Consider the following 19,886-nt stretch of genomic DNA (forward strand, 5'->3'; position numbering starts at 1 on the left):
AAGCACATGAAGCCCAGTGGTTTGCAGATAGAGATGGAAAGACATGTATCCATTTTGCCTTTCTGCATGTGGACCCTGAAAAATAGCCTGTACTAAAGCTGCACATCCCAGCATGCGACCATAATTCAATTCCTTATATGTTTGACATGTGTGTTACAACACTCAGAGTCACAGAAAATTCAGGCTAAACTTGGACCTATACTCTTCTGGTATTTGGGACATGGTTTTCTGTTCTCCAGTAGGATGATGCCTCTTGTCTGTCTGTTGGAGACTTTCAGGGCAGAGGGCACTCAGCTGAGAATGTTCAGCCCCTCGTCACAGAGTCCCACCTTTGAGACAGCCTTATCATCCCTGTCAGTCATAACCGCCCCTCTGGGGCACGGAAGAAGTGGCACTCATAGAGAAAGGTCAGGCCAAACCCATTGAGGGCTCTAGAGATCTGAATCAGCATTGTTATACACATCCAAAATTGAAAGGAGAGCCAATGCAAGGTACAAACACAATGAGACAGTATGTGCTCCATAGTATGCTGCAGTCGTCCAGTCTGGAGGTGGCACTACAGGATAACCAGGACTAGGACTGTCTTCTCGTGGAAAGAGCAAACTAAATGTCCTTGAACACCAAAGAGGGAAGAAGGCATTTCTGGTGATAGATCCTATTTGTGCATCCAAAGTCAGCAGTGAGTCCAAAGTGACTTCAGAATAATGCACTACTTTGAGCAGCTGTGGGAAGATGACAATGGGAGAAGTTGAGGTTGTAGTTGCTGACACTTTCTCAAAATGTTACCGTCTCCTACTAAAACTGCTTCTATCATTTCCTGATTTAGCTCGATCTTTTGTCCAGGTTCCAATTTCCTTCAGATACTGGGAGACAGTGTTGTTTGCTCTGGATGAGAAAAACTAATAGCTGATTATATTAAGTCCTTGACTCTTCTAGGATCCCTTGGCACAGCCAGAGCCATCAGTGACTGATGAGTCTTACCCCAGTCGGGGGGGAATCCAACTCTTCCCTCTCCTTCTGGCAGGCAGGGCTGGAGCTGTGTGCTCTGCTGATCCCTGACTAGCGGAATGGTCCCCAAGAGAGTGCAGTATGATGAGTGGAACTGGGAAAAGAGGGTCAGGTTTTAGGAGGGAATGAGTTTGGTGAAGAAACAGGTGCCCAAAAATGCAAGTTGGGTGGGGCTAGGGCTAGGCTAGGCCATTACCACTTACACAGCAGATCCTCATTGTGCAATACTGGCCCCAGCATGCTTAATAACAATCTCTTTCCTACAATGCTGTCTTCCTGCAGGCTCACTTATTGCTAATGAAACAGAGACCAGTCAGTGCAATCTGGAGCAGCCATTTGGCTCCTCTAATGTGCTTTGAGGCCTGTCCCTGTCCCTGGACAAGTTTAGGATGGAGGAGGAATAAAGCTGGTTTAGAGTTACCTTTGCATCCCCTGGCCCTCATCTGTGCTGAGCATGAGTTTGACATTGGTGAGGATTGTGTCAATATCTCCTCATTGTCTCCCCAGTGCTTTTATGCAGTGTTGAGTAAAACTGAAACTAGGATGTAGTCCTCTGGGTCCCTACAGAGGGACTCTTTGGAAAGAGGAGCTCGTCATGACAGTCCAGGACCTGTCAGAGAAGAATGGGTGAAGATCTCATTCTTCCCCCCTCAACACCTTTGGTTTAGCTTGAATGTATTGTCCATGATAATGTAGCCATTGTCTTTTGCCAGGACTCACTAAGGTTAGCCTGAGACAAATCCCAGAAGGCTATGTGAAGAAGGGTGTCTAAGCAATATAATATTTCACCTTCCTAGCTCACGAAAGCTTATGCTCAAATAAATTGGTTAGTCTCTAAGGTGCCACAAGTACTCCTTTTCTTTTTGTGAATACAGACTAACACGGCTGCTACTCTGAAACCTTCCTGGCTTTCTGATTTATTGGAAGCCTGGCCATCACAGTGTACAAACTAAATAGAAAATGAAATGAAGTGTTAGATTCTATTGATTACCCTCTTAAACTTAATTTTTATCATGATTACAGACATGTAGGAAAGCCCTGCAACTCCAGGGTGAGTCAGCCAGTTCTGGAGCAGTTTGTTTTTGGATCCTGAGCTAATGGAGACTCTGTGTGCGGATGTCTGAAAAGAATCTGTCACCAGATTAATTTGTCCCTCTGTAACTTAATACATCTCATATTTTTAACCACTAAAATTTAAAGGGACAGCATCCTCATTTTTTATATTTTTTTCCAATACAATATTACTTTCGCTTATTGAATGTCAGTAACTGACTTAATGCAGTAATGTACAGGGATTGAGTCGTGCTAAAAATCTTCATTAATCTTCAAATGATGAATATGCTACAATTAGTCAATGTGTAATTTTGCATTTGATAGCTCTTTAGATTAGTTACTTCTGTTTGAACAAAAAAATCCTATGTGAGTTTCTTCATTTGGCAAAATGAAATTACAAGATAGCTACCAAACTTCTAAAAGGTGCAAAGTACAAATATTATTTTAATATTTTCTTTCCAATGGAGGTTAATATCATCAACATAATCTGCAAGTGGGAAAGCCTGGGTGTTCTCTTCATTTTGTTTTGTACTTCCTGTTCACATCCAATTTACATGTAGCTCCTGCATTCTTTGCCCTCAGACTGTTGACTCTGCCATGTTAAAATCAGGAAAAGAATAAAGGACTGATTACCATCAAACTGTATTTTGTCTCCCTTTGACGAATGTAAAACCACTTGCACTAACAGTGCAGGTTTTGTTGTGGCTGGAATAAACTAGAGCTCTGTATTAAATCCTCAAGTTTCTTTGACGTACTAAACTTAACGGTCGTTTCAGTGCGTGTTTCTTGTAGGCTGTTCATTCATTGTTGCAAAAAAAGAAACACATTAATAGTTCTGCTGTTTCACAGCCCTTCTAAAAATTATAAATAGAAAATGTAGCCGTATAACTTGAGGTGGCACTAGCCTGAAAAGTTCAGCTCCACAGCGACTTTTTCTCGTTCATGGTTTTGATTCAGGCCCAGCTCTAATTACAGCGTAATACATGTCCTCACCTTCAGAGGAGAACACTCTAATCGGGACTATCTAGGAGATGATTAATCCATTACAACCAACTATTTTTGATGAGTCATCTGGCCAGGAGTTATAAATGGCTGTTTCAAGAATCACTTGTCCCCATGACAAGTATGTTGCATGGGATATTTTGGTTAAAAGGAAAAGGCATTAACTCCTTTTTTTCCTCTTTTCCTCTGACTGCAATCAGTTTCACAGCTGCACACAGGTGAGGAGACAGGGTCAATAGATATTATTTATTTGATAATGCTGCATTTTCCTTTCCAGTAATTTACCAGTGCCACAACTTTAATATGTCAGTTTCAGTGTTTCTTCCATTCAAGTTTCAGAGTAGCAGCCCTGTTAGTCTGTATCCGCAAAAAGAACAGGAGGACTTGTGGCACCTTAGAGACTAACCAATTTATCTGAGCACAAGCTTTCGTGGGCTACAGCCACTTCACTGGATGCATAGAATGGAACATATAGTAAGAAGATATATATATATATATATATATTGCCATACAAACTGTAAGAGGCTAATTAATTAAGATGAGCTATTATCAGCAGGAGAAAAAAATTATGTTCCATTCTATGCATCCGATGAAGTGGGCTGTAGCCCACGAAAGCTTATGCTCTAATACATTTGTTAGTCTCTAAGGTGCCACAAGTACTCCTTTTCTTCTTCCATTCAGGTAAATGGAATCTGGATTTTAGAAGTTCAGGGCTAAGTGGCTGTGATATATGAAAACCTACAGCTGGGGGGCGGGGAGAAGAATGTCTTTGAAAATAATCTGAAATTAATCTTTGAAGCAGCATGTTTTAAATTAAATGTACACAGCCTTCCATCTGCATTGGTACAGTGATTCACTGTTCAATCATCTCTGGCACCTGCAGCTATCATGTATGCTTCAGACATGTCAACCACCTTTCCCCACAATGTAAGGATCCAAGACTTCTACCTGAATGATAGAGTAAACACCACTTTCAACCTCATTTTCAAAACAGAGAATATTCTGATTTTCTAAATAATACACTATAGGACTGTTCTGATATTTCATAACTTCTGTCTAGACAGCAAATAGACAAAAGTGGCCGGGTTTAAAGTCTTCTACAAATGATGAAACGTCTGGCAGTGCTGTCTTCTCCAAGTACTGCACTGCAGGGTCAGCACTCACTGTGGAGCCCAAGTCCTGATGTGGGACTGAACCCACACCTTCTAGTCTTTGCTGTTCAGGATGACTAAATAGATGACAGAGGAAAACCTGGACCTGCTAGTACATTTTTTATTTCAATGCCATACACTATATGCTTTTTGTGCTTTATTAAATTAAGAGGTAGAATATGCTTTTGCCCTCTGCCCAGTGTATGGGGCAATGCATAACTGCACTGCCCCCAGAGACCCTCTGTCCATATTCTCAAGGGGGAGAGAGGAAAAATAGATGCACAGTGTCTGCTTACCCTATCCACAACCGGAAGGCTCAAGTAGACACCACAGAAGAATAAAGGGGGAAGGGAACTTGCTCCCCAAATGGGCCCACAGGTCAGGCTATGAATGATCATTATTAATCTATTCCAGAAATGACTGAGCACAGTATTGTGGATATGGCATGTTATGGCTAGGAGTAAAATATTTAACAATATGAAACAAGTTCAGAGTAAAAACACATTCAAGATACCTTTGATGATAAATATATTGTGGTCACATAGTTGGAATAGTAATAATACTACCTACCACTGCCTCCATCTTTCATACCCACGCAGGGACCAATCACATGCTGACACTAAGGCTGTCATAGTAATGAATATTTATCGATACAGCTGTATACTTTCAGTATTATTCTTCCCCCATGTGCTTATTCCATTTATACATTAGGAGACATGCACTGTAATTAGTTTTATATTAGGCTCACAATGTCCAGTTCAGCATTTTCATGCAAACTATTATGACTTTTTTATATAATGCTTCACTACCCTTTTTGATATGGAAGCCCTTTAAGTACATGCTGTCAATGACATTTCACTAAGAACAGAAGGAAACTGGAAACCACACAAATGCTATGAATAGCAACCAGTGGAAGAGATGGGTCATTTCAGAACTAGGTCAAATTGGATTCGTATATTACTTTATTTCGGTTCATATCTGACAAAGAAACACATGCACCCTTCAGTTCCTTACGTCCATTAGTCTGCCTCCCGCTGCTTTCTCTTCTTCTTTTTGGGGATGGGGAGAATATTTCTATGTTTATAGTACTTAAATAATTAGAGTTGTTTTCCCCATTTAATTGCTTCTTGGCCCTGGAAAAACTTAAATTACCACACCAGTGATAAATAAACAATTCTGTCTTCAATCAGATACTAGAAAAGGTTCTAAAAACAACAACAATTTCACCAAGTATTAGAGATACTAAGTAGTAACTTTTAAGTTTCATAAAATGTTATCACTTCTAAAACCTGACTGCCTCATGGTTGTCACAAGAACAATGCAAAACTTAAGTGGTGAAAGAAGATTGTTCTTTACACAATATTGCTTGGAATTACAATAAACTGTTTTAATTTATTTGATGTCATGATGGTCTTTTCTAAAACTGAGGTCATTACAGGTCATTTTATGCAGTACAGAGAGGGTGACTTAGCTCTTCCTAGTGAAGTGCTATAGGGGAGTACAACAATACTTTTATCTGTCAGAAATAACACAGAAAATATTATTTTTATATGTAATTACACCCCACCCCCCCAAGGGCTAGACTCACAAAATGACTTAGGAGCCTAACTGCCACTAGAGGTGTCTAAATTCAAGAAACATGGCCACTGGGATTCACAAGGCCCCTGCTCAGCTGCCTCCAAGCCCTGTAGGCATTTAAACAAGCTGAGCACCTAATTTTTTGCAGTAAAAGTTCCCTAGGTGCCTATGTTTCTGCATGTGCACTGCAGCCCCATGCCAGTTATATAGGGAGCCTAGGTGGCAAACTCTGGCTTGGAAAATTCCAATGATTTTTCTAGGCACCTAAAAGTAGGCATTTTGATGCTCAAGGTATGTCTACACTGCAATAAAAGACCCACATCACAGCCCCAGCTGGCCCAAGTTAGCTGGCTGTGGCTTATGGGGCTCAGGTTGGAGGGCTTTAAAACTGCAGTGTAGACATTTGGGCTCAGATGAAGACCAGGCTTTAAGAGCCCGCAAGGAGGGAAGGTCTCAGCTCCTGGGCTCCAGCCAGAGCCTGAACATCTACAATGCAATTTTATAGCCCCACAGCCTGAGCCCCACAAGCCCACATCAGCTGACCCGGGTTTTTATCGCAGTGTAGTCGTACCCTCAATGTCAACACGCCTACGTTTTTTTATGAATCTAGCCCAGTGGTGGGCAGCCTGCGGCCCGCAGGATAAATGCGGCCCATCAGGGTAATCTGATTGTGGGTCGTGAGACATTTTGCTGACATTGGCCGTCTGCAAGCATGGCCCTCCGCAGCTCCCAGTGGCCGCGGTTCGCTGTTCCTGGCCAGTGGGAGCTGTGGGAAGCAGCAGGCCACAGGGATGTGCCAGCCGCCACTTCCTTCAGCTCCCATTGGCCGGGAATGGCAAACCATGGCCACTGGGAGCTGTGGGGGGCCGTGCCTGTGGATGGTCAACGTCAGCAAAATGTCTCGCAGCCCACAATCAGATTACCCTGATGAGCCACATGCGGCCTGCGGGCCGCAGGTTGCCGACCACTGATCTAGCCCCAAGAAGCAAAGATCAACAGTTATTATAAGATCACTTTAGAACAAGATTCTGAAATTCTTACTCCCATTGGTCCTAATCTTACTCCCAATTTAGTAAATGAAAGTTTTTTCATTTAACATTAATGGAACAGCATTGTCTCCATTCAACAGTACTTATTCAAATAACTTACTACTCGTTGTGAGGTACAGGCTGCAGAATCTAGCCCCCTCACTGATGTCTCATTTTGCGTTGCCATTTGGTACTATTATTACTAAAGTACCTTTTTTGTGTACTTACGCCATAATGCCTGAGAAGTGAAACATTTCAGCTGTTATATATGACAAGTAACTGTAGAGGAAGACAAAAAGTGGCTCAATCACTCGGATTTTATGGGTGAAACGGGTTGTAAATGCTGCCACAAATCCCAAAAAGATTCCAATCAACACTCCACCAATCCCAACTACAACGAATTTAGCAATTCCAGCAAATACATCAATGGTCTCAATTGTGTGCATCTGGCAGAAAGTCTTGAACAAATTGTACAGGACCTACGGAGAAAAGAAAGCACATTACTTTTCAAAAGCCTTCCCATTTCCTCTCAGTGGCACTGTAGTCCTGCATTCTAATGGAAGACTTTGTATTTTTGTCTTTACCTTGAATTCACTTTAAAAATATGCTACTTATATACTTATAATATATATTTATATATTATTTTTATCCATAGATCTCAAAGTACTTTACAAAGAGGTGTAAATATCAAAATTCCTGTTTTGCAGATTAATTTTGCAGACACTGAGGTACAGAAAGGCCATCTGACTCGATCAAAGTCACTCAGCAGGTCAGTGGCCACACCAAGAGTAAAACCAAGTTCTCCAGATTGATGGAAATTCCTGTGTCCCATCTATGCTGCCAATCATTTTCAGATTTCCTAATTTCACATGTTCCCTGCCTGAGGCAATATTTTCCAGACTCACATTTTCGCGGGGACAAAAAAAAAAAAGAACGATTTGTTTGATCACCAGTCAAATCAAGTAATTTCATTAGACATTTGAGGCTGTGGGACAACAGGTCTGAAAACAACATATCTGCTCAGCCGAACTGTGACAGATGCAAACCCTAAATGGCCACAATGCCGCTCCTGCCAACTTCTGTTTAGAACAATATGGAATGTGATCACCTGGGTTATATTTTGAATACAATCAACTGATTAGAGTTGTGCAAAATCATGACCAGAAGCCATAAGTAGGCCCAGTGCCAAGATACTGGGCCTTCTAACAGTCATTCAGATATCTTTAAACTCTCACGGGCTCGAAAGCGGAACTGAATTGATTATAAACTCCCATTGACCGCAGGTATTCTGACTCTGAAACATTTCTGGATAAAAATAGAAGCCCAAACAATGTCTAAAAACGACCAACAAGAGACCTCAAAGGAGCTGCAAGGTGAAGTTGTTAGCATGGTTGGTTCATCTGCTGAATGAGGTCTGTTGGCCTCATTCGGTAGGTCCATAAATTGTGTCCTCTATATCTGACCCCTACAGGCTCAAAACCTCTGTGATAAATGATTCTCTTTAGCAGCAGGTAGGCAAACATGAAGACTGTATCAAAGATCTGCAGTCTGGTTACAGCACCACCACTGTGTATGCACAGAATGGTGGGTGGAAGTCAGTGTCATTTTGATCATGGCACACGTATTTCAGGCCTCAGAAACAGTGGGCTTTTTGGCAAAGTGTGCTCATTTGTGTTTAGGTTAGATGCTGAAGAGTGATTGTTTTCAATAAAAACAATTACACAATGAGAAGGCTCCATATAAACACGGAGAACAGCCATTCCCCAAATATTCATGCAAACAGAAATGTCTTTGCATGAATGATTGTTAAGAGTAAATAAAGACAGGCATAGACATGTCTGAACCAAACAGCCATTTGGAATTGGAATTAATATTTGCCTGCGCTGTTTTTGCAGTACTGTGTTTGGCCAAGCCTAATAACATCATAGGCATGGATAGAGAGCCTCAGCTATAAACTAAGAAGAAAAGTCAGGCTTTAAGAAAAGCTTTAAAGACAGGATGTGAGTCAGTGGCTTGGAAGGACATAACATCAGGTAGATTGGGAAGCGTAAGTGATCCAACTATGGAGGATCATGGGAAGGGAAAGAAAAATGGCCAATACTGAAGGATCAGATAGAGTGGATGGGGGAGATGAGGTCAGTGACCTAGACTGGAGAAAATCCTTTCAAAGTTTAAAAATCGGGAAGACAACTCTTTGTTGAATTAGGAGATGAATAGGTTTCAGAGTAGCAGCCGTGTTAGTCTGTATCCGCAAAAAGAAATGGAGGACTTGTGGCACCTTAGAGACTAACAAATTTATTTGAGCATAAGCTTTTGTGAGCTACAGCTCACTTCATGGGATGCATGCATGAGATGATTAAGAAGCCAGTAATGGAGAAAAGAGAGAGAGATGGTTCCAATTCATGGAGCTGTCTGGTCCTTGTGACATGTGGAAAACTGGAGTTACATTGATCATAAAACAGGACATTACAGGAATGATAACAGGAGATTATTTATGCATGGGTAAGGATTTCAGGAAAGATAAGGACAGGTAAGAATAAATGCCAGTAATATTTGAAATACAGTGACAGCGGATTTACACATGGGGAAGTGGATGGCTCAGGGAAAGGGTAATGGACTCTGCAGACTTTCATCTCTAGGTCAACACAAGAAATTCAGCTCAGCTGGTTAATCATTAGACATCTGATAGCTACTTGGTGTCCTATAGGAAATAATTTGGTGATCTCAGTGCAGCTCTAACTGGGCAGGCGCCCAAATCAAATTAGCACTAATTGGAAACTGTGCTTGTAGTCTCCATGTGATTTGCACTCTTTCTGGGTGTATCCATGAAAATTCATACTGAGCACCTCTTCTCTCCTCCCCTCCCACACAGACATTTCTGCATCAGGGGAAAACCTCTGAATTTTTATTAAAAATTCAATGATAAATACCTAAAAACTTCATACATTAAAATCTATGAAAAATTTATATGCCTCCATTAAATATTAACATGTAGGTCTAGTGTAAAGAACGAATTTGATAAACTGGCTTTGGCTCTCGGTAGATAATGGCAACTAGATAGAAAGACATATGGCATGATGGTGCCATGTGGTCATGTAGCAGCAACAGTAATTGTTTATATAGTAACTTACCACAGTTACGGCATCATTCAACAGAGACTCTCCAAACACTAGGATGTAAAGCTGTTCATTGACATGAATATTTTCAAAAACAGCCAGCACTGCCACAGGATCCACAGCTGAAATTAAGCTTCCAAAGAGCAGACTCTGCAGCAAAGTGATATCAGTCAAGCCAAATATTTCAATCTGGCAAATTCCAAAGAGGGAAAGCCCAATGCCAATAGAATTCCAGAGTGTTCCCACTACCGCATACCAGAATATAGTACCAAAGTTCTCAAAGAAAAGGCGAGTTGGCATGAAATATCCGGCATCGAGTACAATCGGTGGAAGGAGATACAAGAAAAAAATATCACTCTTTATTGCAGGTGGGGACTTTTCCTTGGCTCCAAAAATAATTCCACCCAGCAGTAATCCAACCAGAATAAGGAGGCAGCTCTCAGGCACGACCGAGGGCAACTTGTGATAGAGATGAAAGCCTTCAAGGGGAGTTCAAAACACAAGAAAGTAAAATAGTTACTTCTCCAGAATCTACGAGCATATCATGTTATTTTCTTCTTTATACTAAAGAAATAATAATCACATGATAACTTTATTTTCACTTCAAAGAAATGTTCAGGGAAGCAGAAAACAAACACACATAATCTTGTTGTGCAGCAAGAGGTGGAGATAGAATACTGGCCCTGTTCGGCAGATATGTAGATTTGATAGCCATCTCCCAACCCACCCATTCACCAGGCAAATCCAGACCATGCAGTAAATACACATGTAAATGAGCAGAAAGAGATCTGACTTGACATTTGTGCATAAGTTTACCAGTTGTGGTAACTGTGCACTCTAATTAGGCAAGAAGCCACTTAACATTTTGCATTCGCAATTCTTAAAATCTGGGCCTTAGTGCCTCATTATTTCACAATTCTATTGAATGCCCAGTGTGCTGTCTGCTGTACAAATACATAGAAAAATTCTTGGAAGAGACTTTCAGTGGTGACATAAAGGTTTCATAACCTATAGGCCCGGGCCAGATTAAGGCAGGGGCTTTAGGGGCTGCAGACCAGGGCCCCAACTCAAGTGGGCCCTGCAAAAATAAATCACAGGCAGTGATCTCCAGGCCGCTAAAAGGGGCTGTCAGGCAGGCTGTCTGCATGCCGCGGCCCCACACCACTCCTGGAAGTGGCTGGCTGCTGGCATATCTCTGCGGCCCCTGGCAGTGGGGAGACGGCTCCGCAGCTGAGCTGTGGGGACAGTACTTGTGGGCGCAGGCAGTGCACAGCGACCCCCTGCCCCCCTCCCCACAGGGGCTGCAGAGACGTGCCAGCAGCCAGCCGCTTTCGGGAGTGGTGTGGGGCTATGGCAGGCAGGCAGGCAGCCTGAGCCCTGCTGCGCCACCAGCCGCCGTTCAGGAGCTACCTGTGGTAAGCGCCTCCCCACTGGAGCCTGCACCATGCATCCCATCCTGCACCCCAACCCCTTGCCCCAGGTCAGAATCCCCTCCTGCACCCAAACTCCCTCCCAGACCCCGCACCCCATCCTGCACCCCAATCCCCTGCCCCAGCCCCCTCCTGCACCAAACTTCCTCCCAGGAAAAAGACTTGTATACAGGGACACCACAAAATCTAACAGTCCCGGGCCCACAGGAGAGTTAATCCGGCCCTGTCTGAGGCATCCAGACAGTTCAGTTTTGCTTTTAGGATTTGACATGAATGTACCTCCTACACACCAAGGATACATTTCAGGTTCGGCAGATGCCAGTCTTTTCCATACCACCCTTAGCTATATTTAATGCCTGTAATTATTTATGAATGGAAAATAGGGCTTGTTGAAAATCAAGAGCAAACAAGCCCACCCATAAGGTCTACAATTCTTGGCTAACTGGAAAGCATTGTAATGGTTTTAAATTGGTTTTGCCATTCATAAATATAGTAAACTTTGAATGTGGTAGTAAACATCATCTGACTCCCCACACTTAGAACATATGGTAATATAAACCGATTTAGGTCCCAACTGAAACCCACTGAAGTCAATGGCAGGGCTCCTATTCTCTTCAATGGGCTCTAGATCAGGGTTTAATGAGCCTCTGACACCTCATGTTACATTTTGTGAATTCATTCCATAGACGCCGACTTCCTCAGTTCCCAGGGGGGTGCTCAACCCCTACTGTGCCCCAGGCCCTGCCCCCACTCCACCTCTCCCACCAAGTCCCCACCCCCACCCTGCCTCTTCCCACCCCTACTCCACCCCAGGCCCCACACCCACTCCACCCCTTCCTCCAAACCTCCATTCCCGCCCTGCCTCTTCCTGCCCCCGCTCTGCCCCAGCCCCACTTCTTCCTGCCCCCGCTCCTCCCCCTCTCCCCAGTGCCTCCTGCACCCCGCTGAACAGCTGATCGCAGCAGGTGGGAGGTGCTGGGGGAGGGGGAGGAGCTGATCCATGGGGCTGCTGGTGGGTGCTGAGAACCCACTATTTTTTTTCTATGGATGCTCCAGCCCCAGAGCACCCACGGAGTCAGTGCTTATGACTCGTATTTAGAAAATAGGTTTTTTTCCCCCTTGCAAGTGTGTTTCTTCTGTTTCATTTTTCCTCCAAAATATCAAGAATGTCAAGTCTGATCAGACTTGGCTTCGCTGAAGGATCTGTTGGGAACTCTTTAGTAGCCCCTCTCATTTTTAATGCAAGAGATGGAGAAGTTGAACCTTTAACAAATACAACCAGAAAGTGTTCTTCAGTCCCTGAAGTTTAATGGCTGTTAACATACACACCATTTTTTAAACAGCCTGACTTTCAATCCCTTCCCGTCTCAGCGCTATCTACACACACAAATTGTACCAATTTCACTATATTAGTATAGTTAAACCAGTACAATCCCCCTACTGTGGGTATAGTTACACTGGGATAAAGGGCCCTATATTTCTATAGCTATTCCCATACAGGAAGGGGAATAAGCTAAACCAGTATAAGGTCTTGTCTAAACTTGTCTAACGACTTCAGTGAAGACGCTACCTATGCTAACAGGGTGGGTTCTCCCATCAGCATAGGGAATCCACCTCCCCAAGAGGTGGCAGCTAGGTCAACAGGAGAATTCTCCCATCAACCTAGCACTGTCTACACCACATGTTAGGTTGGTTTAACTGCATCACTCGGGGTATGGAATTTTCATACCCCTGAGCAACACAGTTATACCGACCTAATTTCCTAGTGTACACCAGGCCTTAGATGCCTTTATAGAGACATAACTGCATCTCTACTCCAGATGGTACTGATTTAACTATTTCAGTAAAACTCACACCCACAAACAATATAGTTAATTTGATACAAAACCTTTGTGCACACCAGGCATCAGTTGCCCAGCTTTTGATCTTATAACACCATATTTCACTAGTTTTCTGCTCACCATAGAGTCTTCTAGGGTAGACAAAGGGCATGGGTTGATGAACAGCGAGTGTGTGGCAAGATGGGCTGTAAATCTAAGTCATGCTAGCATGCTACAAACTACCCGTCTGTGTGGATCTTGGTACCGTGCACTAAAAGTTCCCTAGTGCGCTCTGATCTACTCCCATTTCAAACAATATTAACTGTGCGTCTAGACAAGCCCCATGTCTGAATTTCTTGTGTAAAAAGCAAACAGAAAAAAACTGCAAACAAAAACCTTTCAGGCCTTTTTTATTATACACCATAAAGATATTTTTAAACTAAAAGGGCACAAGCATAGTTATTTTTTCTATTACAGGGCGCCGATATAGCAAGTTTGCCCTCCAAAATATATCTAGCGCACGTAAATTCAGATTTTTTTTTTTTATTTCAAGAATAAGAATCTGAGTGAATGTGGAAGAGCTGCCAAACTCACTCAGTACCACCTGCACTAGGACACCTCCAGTTTGCTGCCTGGTCACCACCGGTAAGGGCTTTAAGGGACATGAGAACGAGCCATTGGGGACCGTAGGTGGTGTTTTGCACCTTCCAATCAGTTCCATGTTGAATTGTCATGCTTCGCACTGGTTTCTGCCATGATAGAAGACCAAACTTTCCAATAAAGAGAGTGAAATCCCACCGGACCCCTGGAGTCAAGTTTCACAGGTTTCTGGGGCTTGCTCCTCCCAGAAGGATTCCAATTTTTCCTGCTAGTTATAGCCCTGCGTGCTTGTTGTGGTCAACTGAATCAAAATTTTTCTTTCTGACACCTGGATTCTGCACAGGTAATATAAAACCATAACTATGCCTTTTATTGCATCAGGGTGGAGAGCTGGCAACTCCTAGCTTTCATGAATTACCTTTTATTGTGCATCTGTATTTTCACAGGATGGCACGGTAAGTGGAACTATATAGTATGGGTATGCAAAGACATTGGGCAAGGTTTACTGAAACTAGCAGAAGACAATGGAAACTGCACCTCAGTATGTCAGCTCTGAAAAGAAAGACTTTAATTAATGAAAATTCCAAGTCGTAGTCATACTGCTATTACTGCCACTTAAAATATTGAAAGCTGGTTATATGAGATTTGGGGTAACATTTACAAAAGTGCCCATGTGATTTAGGAGCCTAAAGGCCATTTCCAAAAGTGATAGGCTAGATCCAAAAAGGGACTGAGGTGCCTAACTGCCACTTCAGATGCCCAAGTACAAAATTTAGATCTTCAAAACCCCTGCTCAGCTACTTAGCCTTGGAGGTGCCTGAATTTCTGCTGGTGCAAATGTGCAAAGCCACCCAAGTCCTGACACTGCAAATCTGCTCAGCAGCTTAATTCTGGCAGATTCTCAAACTAAGCATTCCCCTGTCTATCCTGCCAGGGGGGTCCAATCTGGTAGGCATTCTCAGAGCACACCTACACCACACAAAAGACATCCAGAAGGAGGCTCTATTAGTGGTTAGAACACTCAAGCAGGATGTGGGAGTTCAAATCCCCCCCTGTCTAATTTGAAGCAGAGGTCTGAAGCCAGATCTCCCCCAGAAATGCCTTAATCACTGGCCTATAGAGCTATTTGGGATGGTACTCTATCAATTTCTCCTCCAGAAGCTGTTTCACTGGGTATAAATAATTAAGTATCCTTTGGGCCAGAGAGAGTAAGAATGACTGCATAGGCCCACTTTGTATAAAATATTTAAATATTCATTGGAGCAGGGACCTGGAACCTGCTCTCCCAGGTGAGCGCACTGACCACTAGGCTACAGAGTCATTCTCACACTTTCTCTGGCCCCCTTTTGGAAATTTTACCCCCTAGGCCAAACCCCATAGTTATTATTAATACAAAGTAAAGCTGGTGGGACATGAAAAAGCTAATTTCAGAAAAAACTGAAACATTAAAGTTGTTTTCATTGCCAAGAGTTCAAAGTGTACCCATTTTTTCTGTTTTGTTTTGGTTTTTTTTAATTTGTCATGAATTTTCTTCTGGAATTTTTCAAAATGCTTATCAGAAAAAGTATCAAATGCCTTATTGAAATAGACTCTCTAAAATTAAAACTTTTGAAAATCATTTCAATAACTTTTTTTATTTTAAAAAATCTGATTTTTTTAAATGCATGGAATTGCTCATAAAAACAAACATTTTGGTAACGTAAATAGTTTAAAAATCATTTTGAAAAAAGCCATTGTTTTCATTCTGTGTTGAAACAAAACAAAACCTTTTGTGAAACTGCATTGTGTCAAAATGCCCATTTTTCACTCAGAAAGCTCAGGTTTTAGATTCTGGGTTCTCTTACTCTCTCTGATTTGCAGTAACCACAAGCCACCCCCACCCTCTGAAACCTTCCAGATGAAAACACTGATGAGATCGACAAGTTCTCTGCGTAACATTTTGGCTTCAACAAAACTGCATATTTTGACAACACTACATTAAGTCAAAAATATTCTGACCAGCTCTAGTAATAACACCACATTTAAATATACTTGGCCTTCAGGTTCATGAAGTTCTGTTCATGTGCAATGAGAGGTTATAAAATCTGGTCATATCCTATGAGCCTGAGTAACTTTTGAAAGGGTCTTACTGTTTAGTGCATTTTTTAATAAAGCAATGTTCTGTATTACTGATAAAGCTTTTGATTATTGTATCTGAAAGAGTTTTTAAAATCTAATTTACTTCTCATAGTTTATGCTGTTTGTTTACTTTTTGCATTGCATTCATCTTAGAAAATAAAATTAGACTAGTCTTTTTCACCTTCTGGACTCTTAAGCATTAGCAAAGTACTGCAATATTTGGATCGCAAACAGTCCACCAGAATATTTATGTTTTTAAATGACATAATTGGAATTATAAAAATAATCACCAAAATATTTCCATTGGTCTTAGCTTCTGCAAGGCTTTTTATTACAAAACCTAAATTTTGGCCTAAATCAACTTTACAGTACTCTTTTAAATGAGGAGAGATAGATACAAAATGAATGGCATGTGTTTATATCAGGTGATTAGTTGTAATACATTGGTGCTCTATATATCAAAATTAAATATATAGGCCCTGAACCTGCAAACCTTTATGTACATGCTTGAGGTTAACCATATAAGTAGTCCCATTGGAAGGGTGTAAATTGTAGTAGCTCTGTTGAAGTCAAGGAGACTATTCTTAAAGTTAAGCACATGCCTTAAGAGTGTTTGCAGGAGCAGAGCTATATGGCTACTAAGCACAATGTGGCTCTGTATATCTAGATTTCACAAGTAGAAGACTAAAGTTTGACAAGTAAATGATAGCTAATTTGGCTCAATAAGTAGTTATCCACATGAATGTATTCATAGTTTTCAGTGAAATGTGTGATACAAAAAAAAGGCATTTGAAGTCAAACAAACATGGTAATGTTATGTTTTCCCATTTATTCCTCAAAGGAGGTTCTTCGAAGCTAAGATTCTCAAGGACTGCTTAGAAAGAGACCTAGTTAAAAGAATGTCATCATTTATACATGGTCTTACTGATTTTTACACAGTTCCTAAAATCCTTTGTTTTCCAGATCACTCTGTTACTAGTTTAAATTCATATTTTATTGTAACAAGAAATAAAACAGTTAATTTAAAAACAAAAATATATTTCCCGAATAAACAGAAGACAACACCGTGAAACTATGCAATACAAACTTTTCCCACATCAGAGAATGAATGACCTTTCTAACCACTCAGTGCTCCTCATCTTTCAGAGACTATTCCCTGGACACAGCTGAGTGGTAAAAAAAAAAATTCTAAGGGGAGGCTTAATCCACACTGATTAACATTTTTGTGTGCTTTCCATCAGTCCCTTGCCATCGATTTTCTTTCGCTGAAATTCTTTATTAAAGATAAATTATATAATTGCCTACCATTACCTAGTGTAATATTTTGTGGAAAGGAATACAGTGTTCATAGACTTCTTGTAAATATGTATCTAGAGACTCTAGGGAATGTGTTTCATGTATACACAGAAGGATGAATGAAACTATTCGTTTTTTTAGTGCTACATTTTTAATATTTTGCAACCAAATGTTTTAAGCTTTACGTTTTGTTGAGCCCTATTATGAGGGACATTTTCTAAGGGTAGTTTAATCTAATGTTCTCCTTCATACTGGTTCTCTCGAAGAAGCAAAAAAACGGTCAGCCAAATCATGCCAAAGGCTTCAAATTACATCACTAAGCAATAGAAGAAAATCTAATGGTCACTTGTCAGTAACTCTAAAAGTCAGCTACCACTCTGTACCTGACCTATCAGTCCTCATTTTCAAAGGAAATCTTCACAACATCTTCAAAAGACTAGCCTGGGAGCTTAATTCATAACTTTGCGAGACACTACAAATCAAGGACTGAACAGAGATGCTGGATTTACAGTTAATTGCAACAATGTATAACTCACTAACAACCCCCCACAAGCTGCCTTCCCTGTCTCTTTTCCATTCTCCCCATGAAGGGGTGTAAAAGGGACACTTCACTTGGAAAAGTTCCTTAAATATGCTAAACAATCTGTTGTTTCACCTTGTATTTACCTGTGACACTGAGCCCTTTCCCAGACCCGAAGAAGAGCTACAAAACTTGTCTCTTTCACCAATAGAAGCTGGTTCAATAAAATGTATTATCTCATCCACCTTATCTTTCATCTGAGCAGTTTTCACTGAACTTGTCACACTGAAAGGTAATTCACAGTGACTTGCATTTGTTTTAGTAAATCAGTGTTGTTCACTGTTCCTCTTAAAAAACCAGCAGGGTCAAAGTGAAAGCCACGGTTAAGTTAAAATCTAGACTCTAGGTGGGTGTTTGCCAAATGAACAATCAGGGAATGCATATATAAATGAAGCCATATCGTGGGGACTTTCTCTGCTTTTCAGGGGTTTCTGAACAGTACTGGGACTCTGAGTGAGCAGTAGCCTTATGTGTTTGCATTCTCACTAGCCCTCAGCGTATAAACAGACAGGGAGAGCCACATTATCTACCCATATATTTGCCTGTTTTTAACAGCGAAATAGACAGGCAAAGCGTGCATTGCAAGGCTCGCCCTTTGCCACACTGGTAAAGCTTCCTGCAGGCAGCTTTCCCCCGCCGGTGAAGTGCACTGGGCACTGCCCCCACCCGCCCGCCGACCGGGCTCCCACCCAAGCTCCCTTTGGCTCACACAGGACTCGGGGCAGTCGCCCAGCCTCAGCCTCCCCATCGGTGCCAGCCCCAAGGCTCGCGGGCCGGGCCGGGGTCACTCACCGATCTTGGCCAGGGAAGCCAGCAGGATCCAGAGGGTGATCTCGAAGGGGATCTGCACGTGCGGATAGTCCAGGGTGAAGATGTGGACCCGGGTCTCCTCGAAGGGGGTCCCGCTCGGCGGCTGCGGAGTCCCTGAGCTGCCGGGGTCGGAGCTGGCGATGCCCATCGCCGCTTCGGAGAAGGCAGAGACCGCGGCGGGCTCCAGGAGCCAGGCGAGGAGGAGGACCAGGGGCCCGGCAGGGAGCCGGGGGCAGCGGCAGCCCATGGGGGCGGCTGGTCAGGGTCCCGCCCTGCCACTCAGAGCATGAGCCCCCCTCTGCCGGGCCGGGCACCCGCGGCCGCTGCTGCCTCGCTCCCCGGGCTCTGGAGGAGCCGGCTGGATGCGCCCCGCCCCGGGGCGACGCAGAGGCGCCCGCTCCCTCTGCCCCCTTGCTGCTCGCCCCGCGCAACGCCCCTGCTCGCCCCTTCCTGCCCCGGCCGCCTGCTTCTGCCCGAGGGCCAGCCCTGCGCTCGCCCCGGCAACGCCCCTCGGCGGCCGCCCCGGGCACCGGGGCGCTGGCTGCCACCGCGCACCTGCCGCCGGCTCCCAGGGGCCAGCCCGCTCCCGGCGCGGCAGCGAGCGAGGTGCGGCTGGGCCCAGGAAATAGTCAGCCCCGGCTCTCCGGATCTGGCTGGGCAGGAAGGACCCCGCCCAAAAGCTGGGGTTGGGGACAAGTGGGGAAAGGGGGAGCCGCTAGGCAGCCCGATCTGTGCGCGCCGCATGGCAGAGCCCCACCCCGGCCGCTGCAGTTACGGCAGCCTTCTGCCACCTGCCCCAGGATCCTGCCACTGATTCCTCCTCCTGGGACCACCTCACCTGCACTCTGCCCACTAGGCCTCCTCCCACTTCTCCCAGCGCTCCCAGCTTCTCCCAACCCTCCCTCATCTGCCAGTGCTGACTCTGAGAAATCAACCAGCCAGGGAAATGTGGAACTCCCCCACCCGCACCCCAATATCTATAAATACACTGACCCAAGGCCGGGGACAGAAGGTACTCAGTTATGCCCCTCCACCCTTGGTGATGTCTCCTGGCCCCCCACAATGCTTGAAAGGAGAGATTTCTAGCCTCCTAGCAGAACACCTGCCATTTGATCCTAGCCCCGGAAGGTCCCAGGCTAACAGATCTTAAGACAGTGATATGCATGCCTTATCTGTGAAAAACAAGCTACCCGCGGCTATTTTAGAGGTTTGCCTATGTCTGAGTCCCCTATAGCCTGGCTCCTGGTAACTGGGCCTGATGCTGCAGACATGTATGCATGTGCTGAACTGTAACAT

General features: G+C 43.5%; 1 protein-coding gene across 1 annotated transcript in view; it reads right to left on the reverse strand.

Annotated features, from left to right (window-relative positions):
- SLC9A2 (solute carrier family 9 member A2) overlaps positions 1-18,959 on the reverse strand; it is a 36,868-nt gene extending 17,909 nt beyond the window's left edge. Inside the window, exons 1-3 of the mRNA XM_048857358.2 lie at positions 18,573-18,959; positions 9,952-10,415; positions 7,049-7,299 (exon numbers count right to left, since the gene is read on the reverse strand). Of these exons, the coding sequence (XP_048713315.2) occupies positions 7,049-7,299; positions 9,952-10,415; positions 18,573-18,837 (980 nt within the window). The 5' untranslated portion in view covers positions 18,838-18,959. The remainder of the gene's footprint in view (positions 1-7,048; positions 7,300-9,951; positions 10,416-18,572) is intronic.
- Between the last annotated feature and the right edge of the window lie 927 nt (positions 18,960-19,886).

The sequence above is a fragment of the Caretta caretta genome, chromosome 1 (genome assembly GCF_965140235.1).
Source record: "Caretta caretta isolate rCarCar2 chromosome 1, rCarCar1.hap1, whole genome shotgun sequence".
In the NCBI taxonomy this organism is placed as follows: Eukaryota; Metazoa; Chordata; order Testudines; family Cheloniidae; genus Caretta; species Caretta caretta.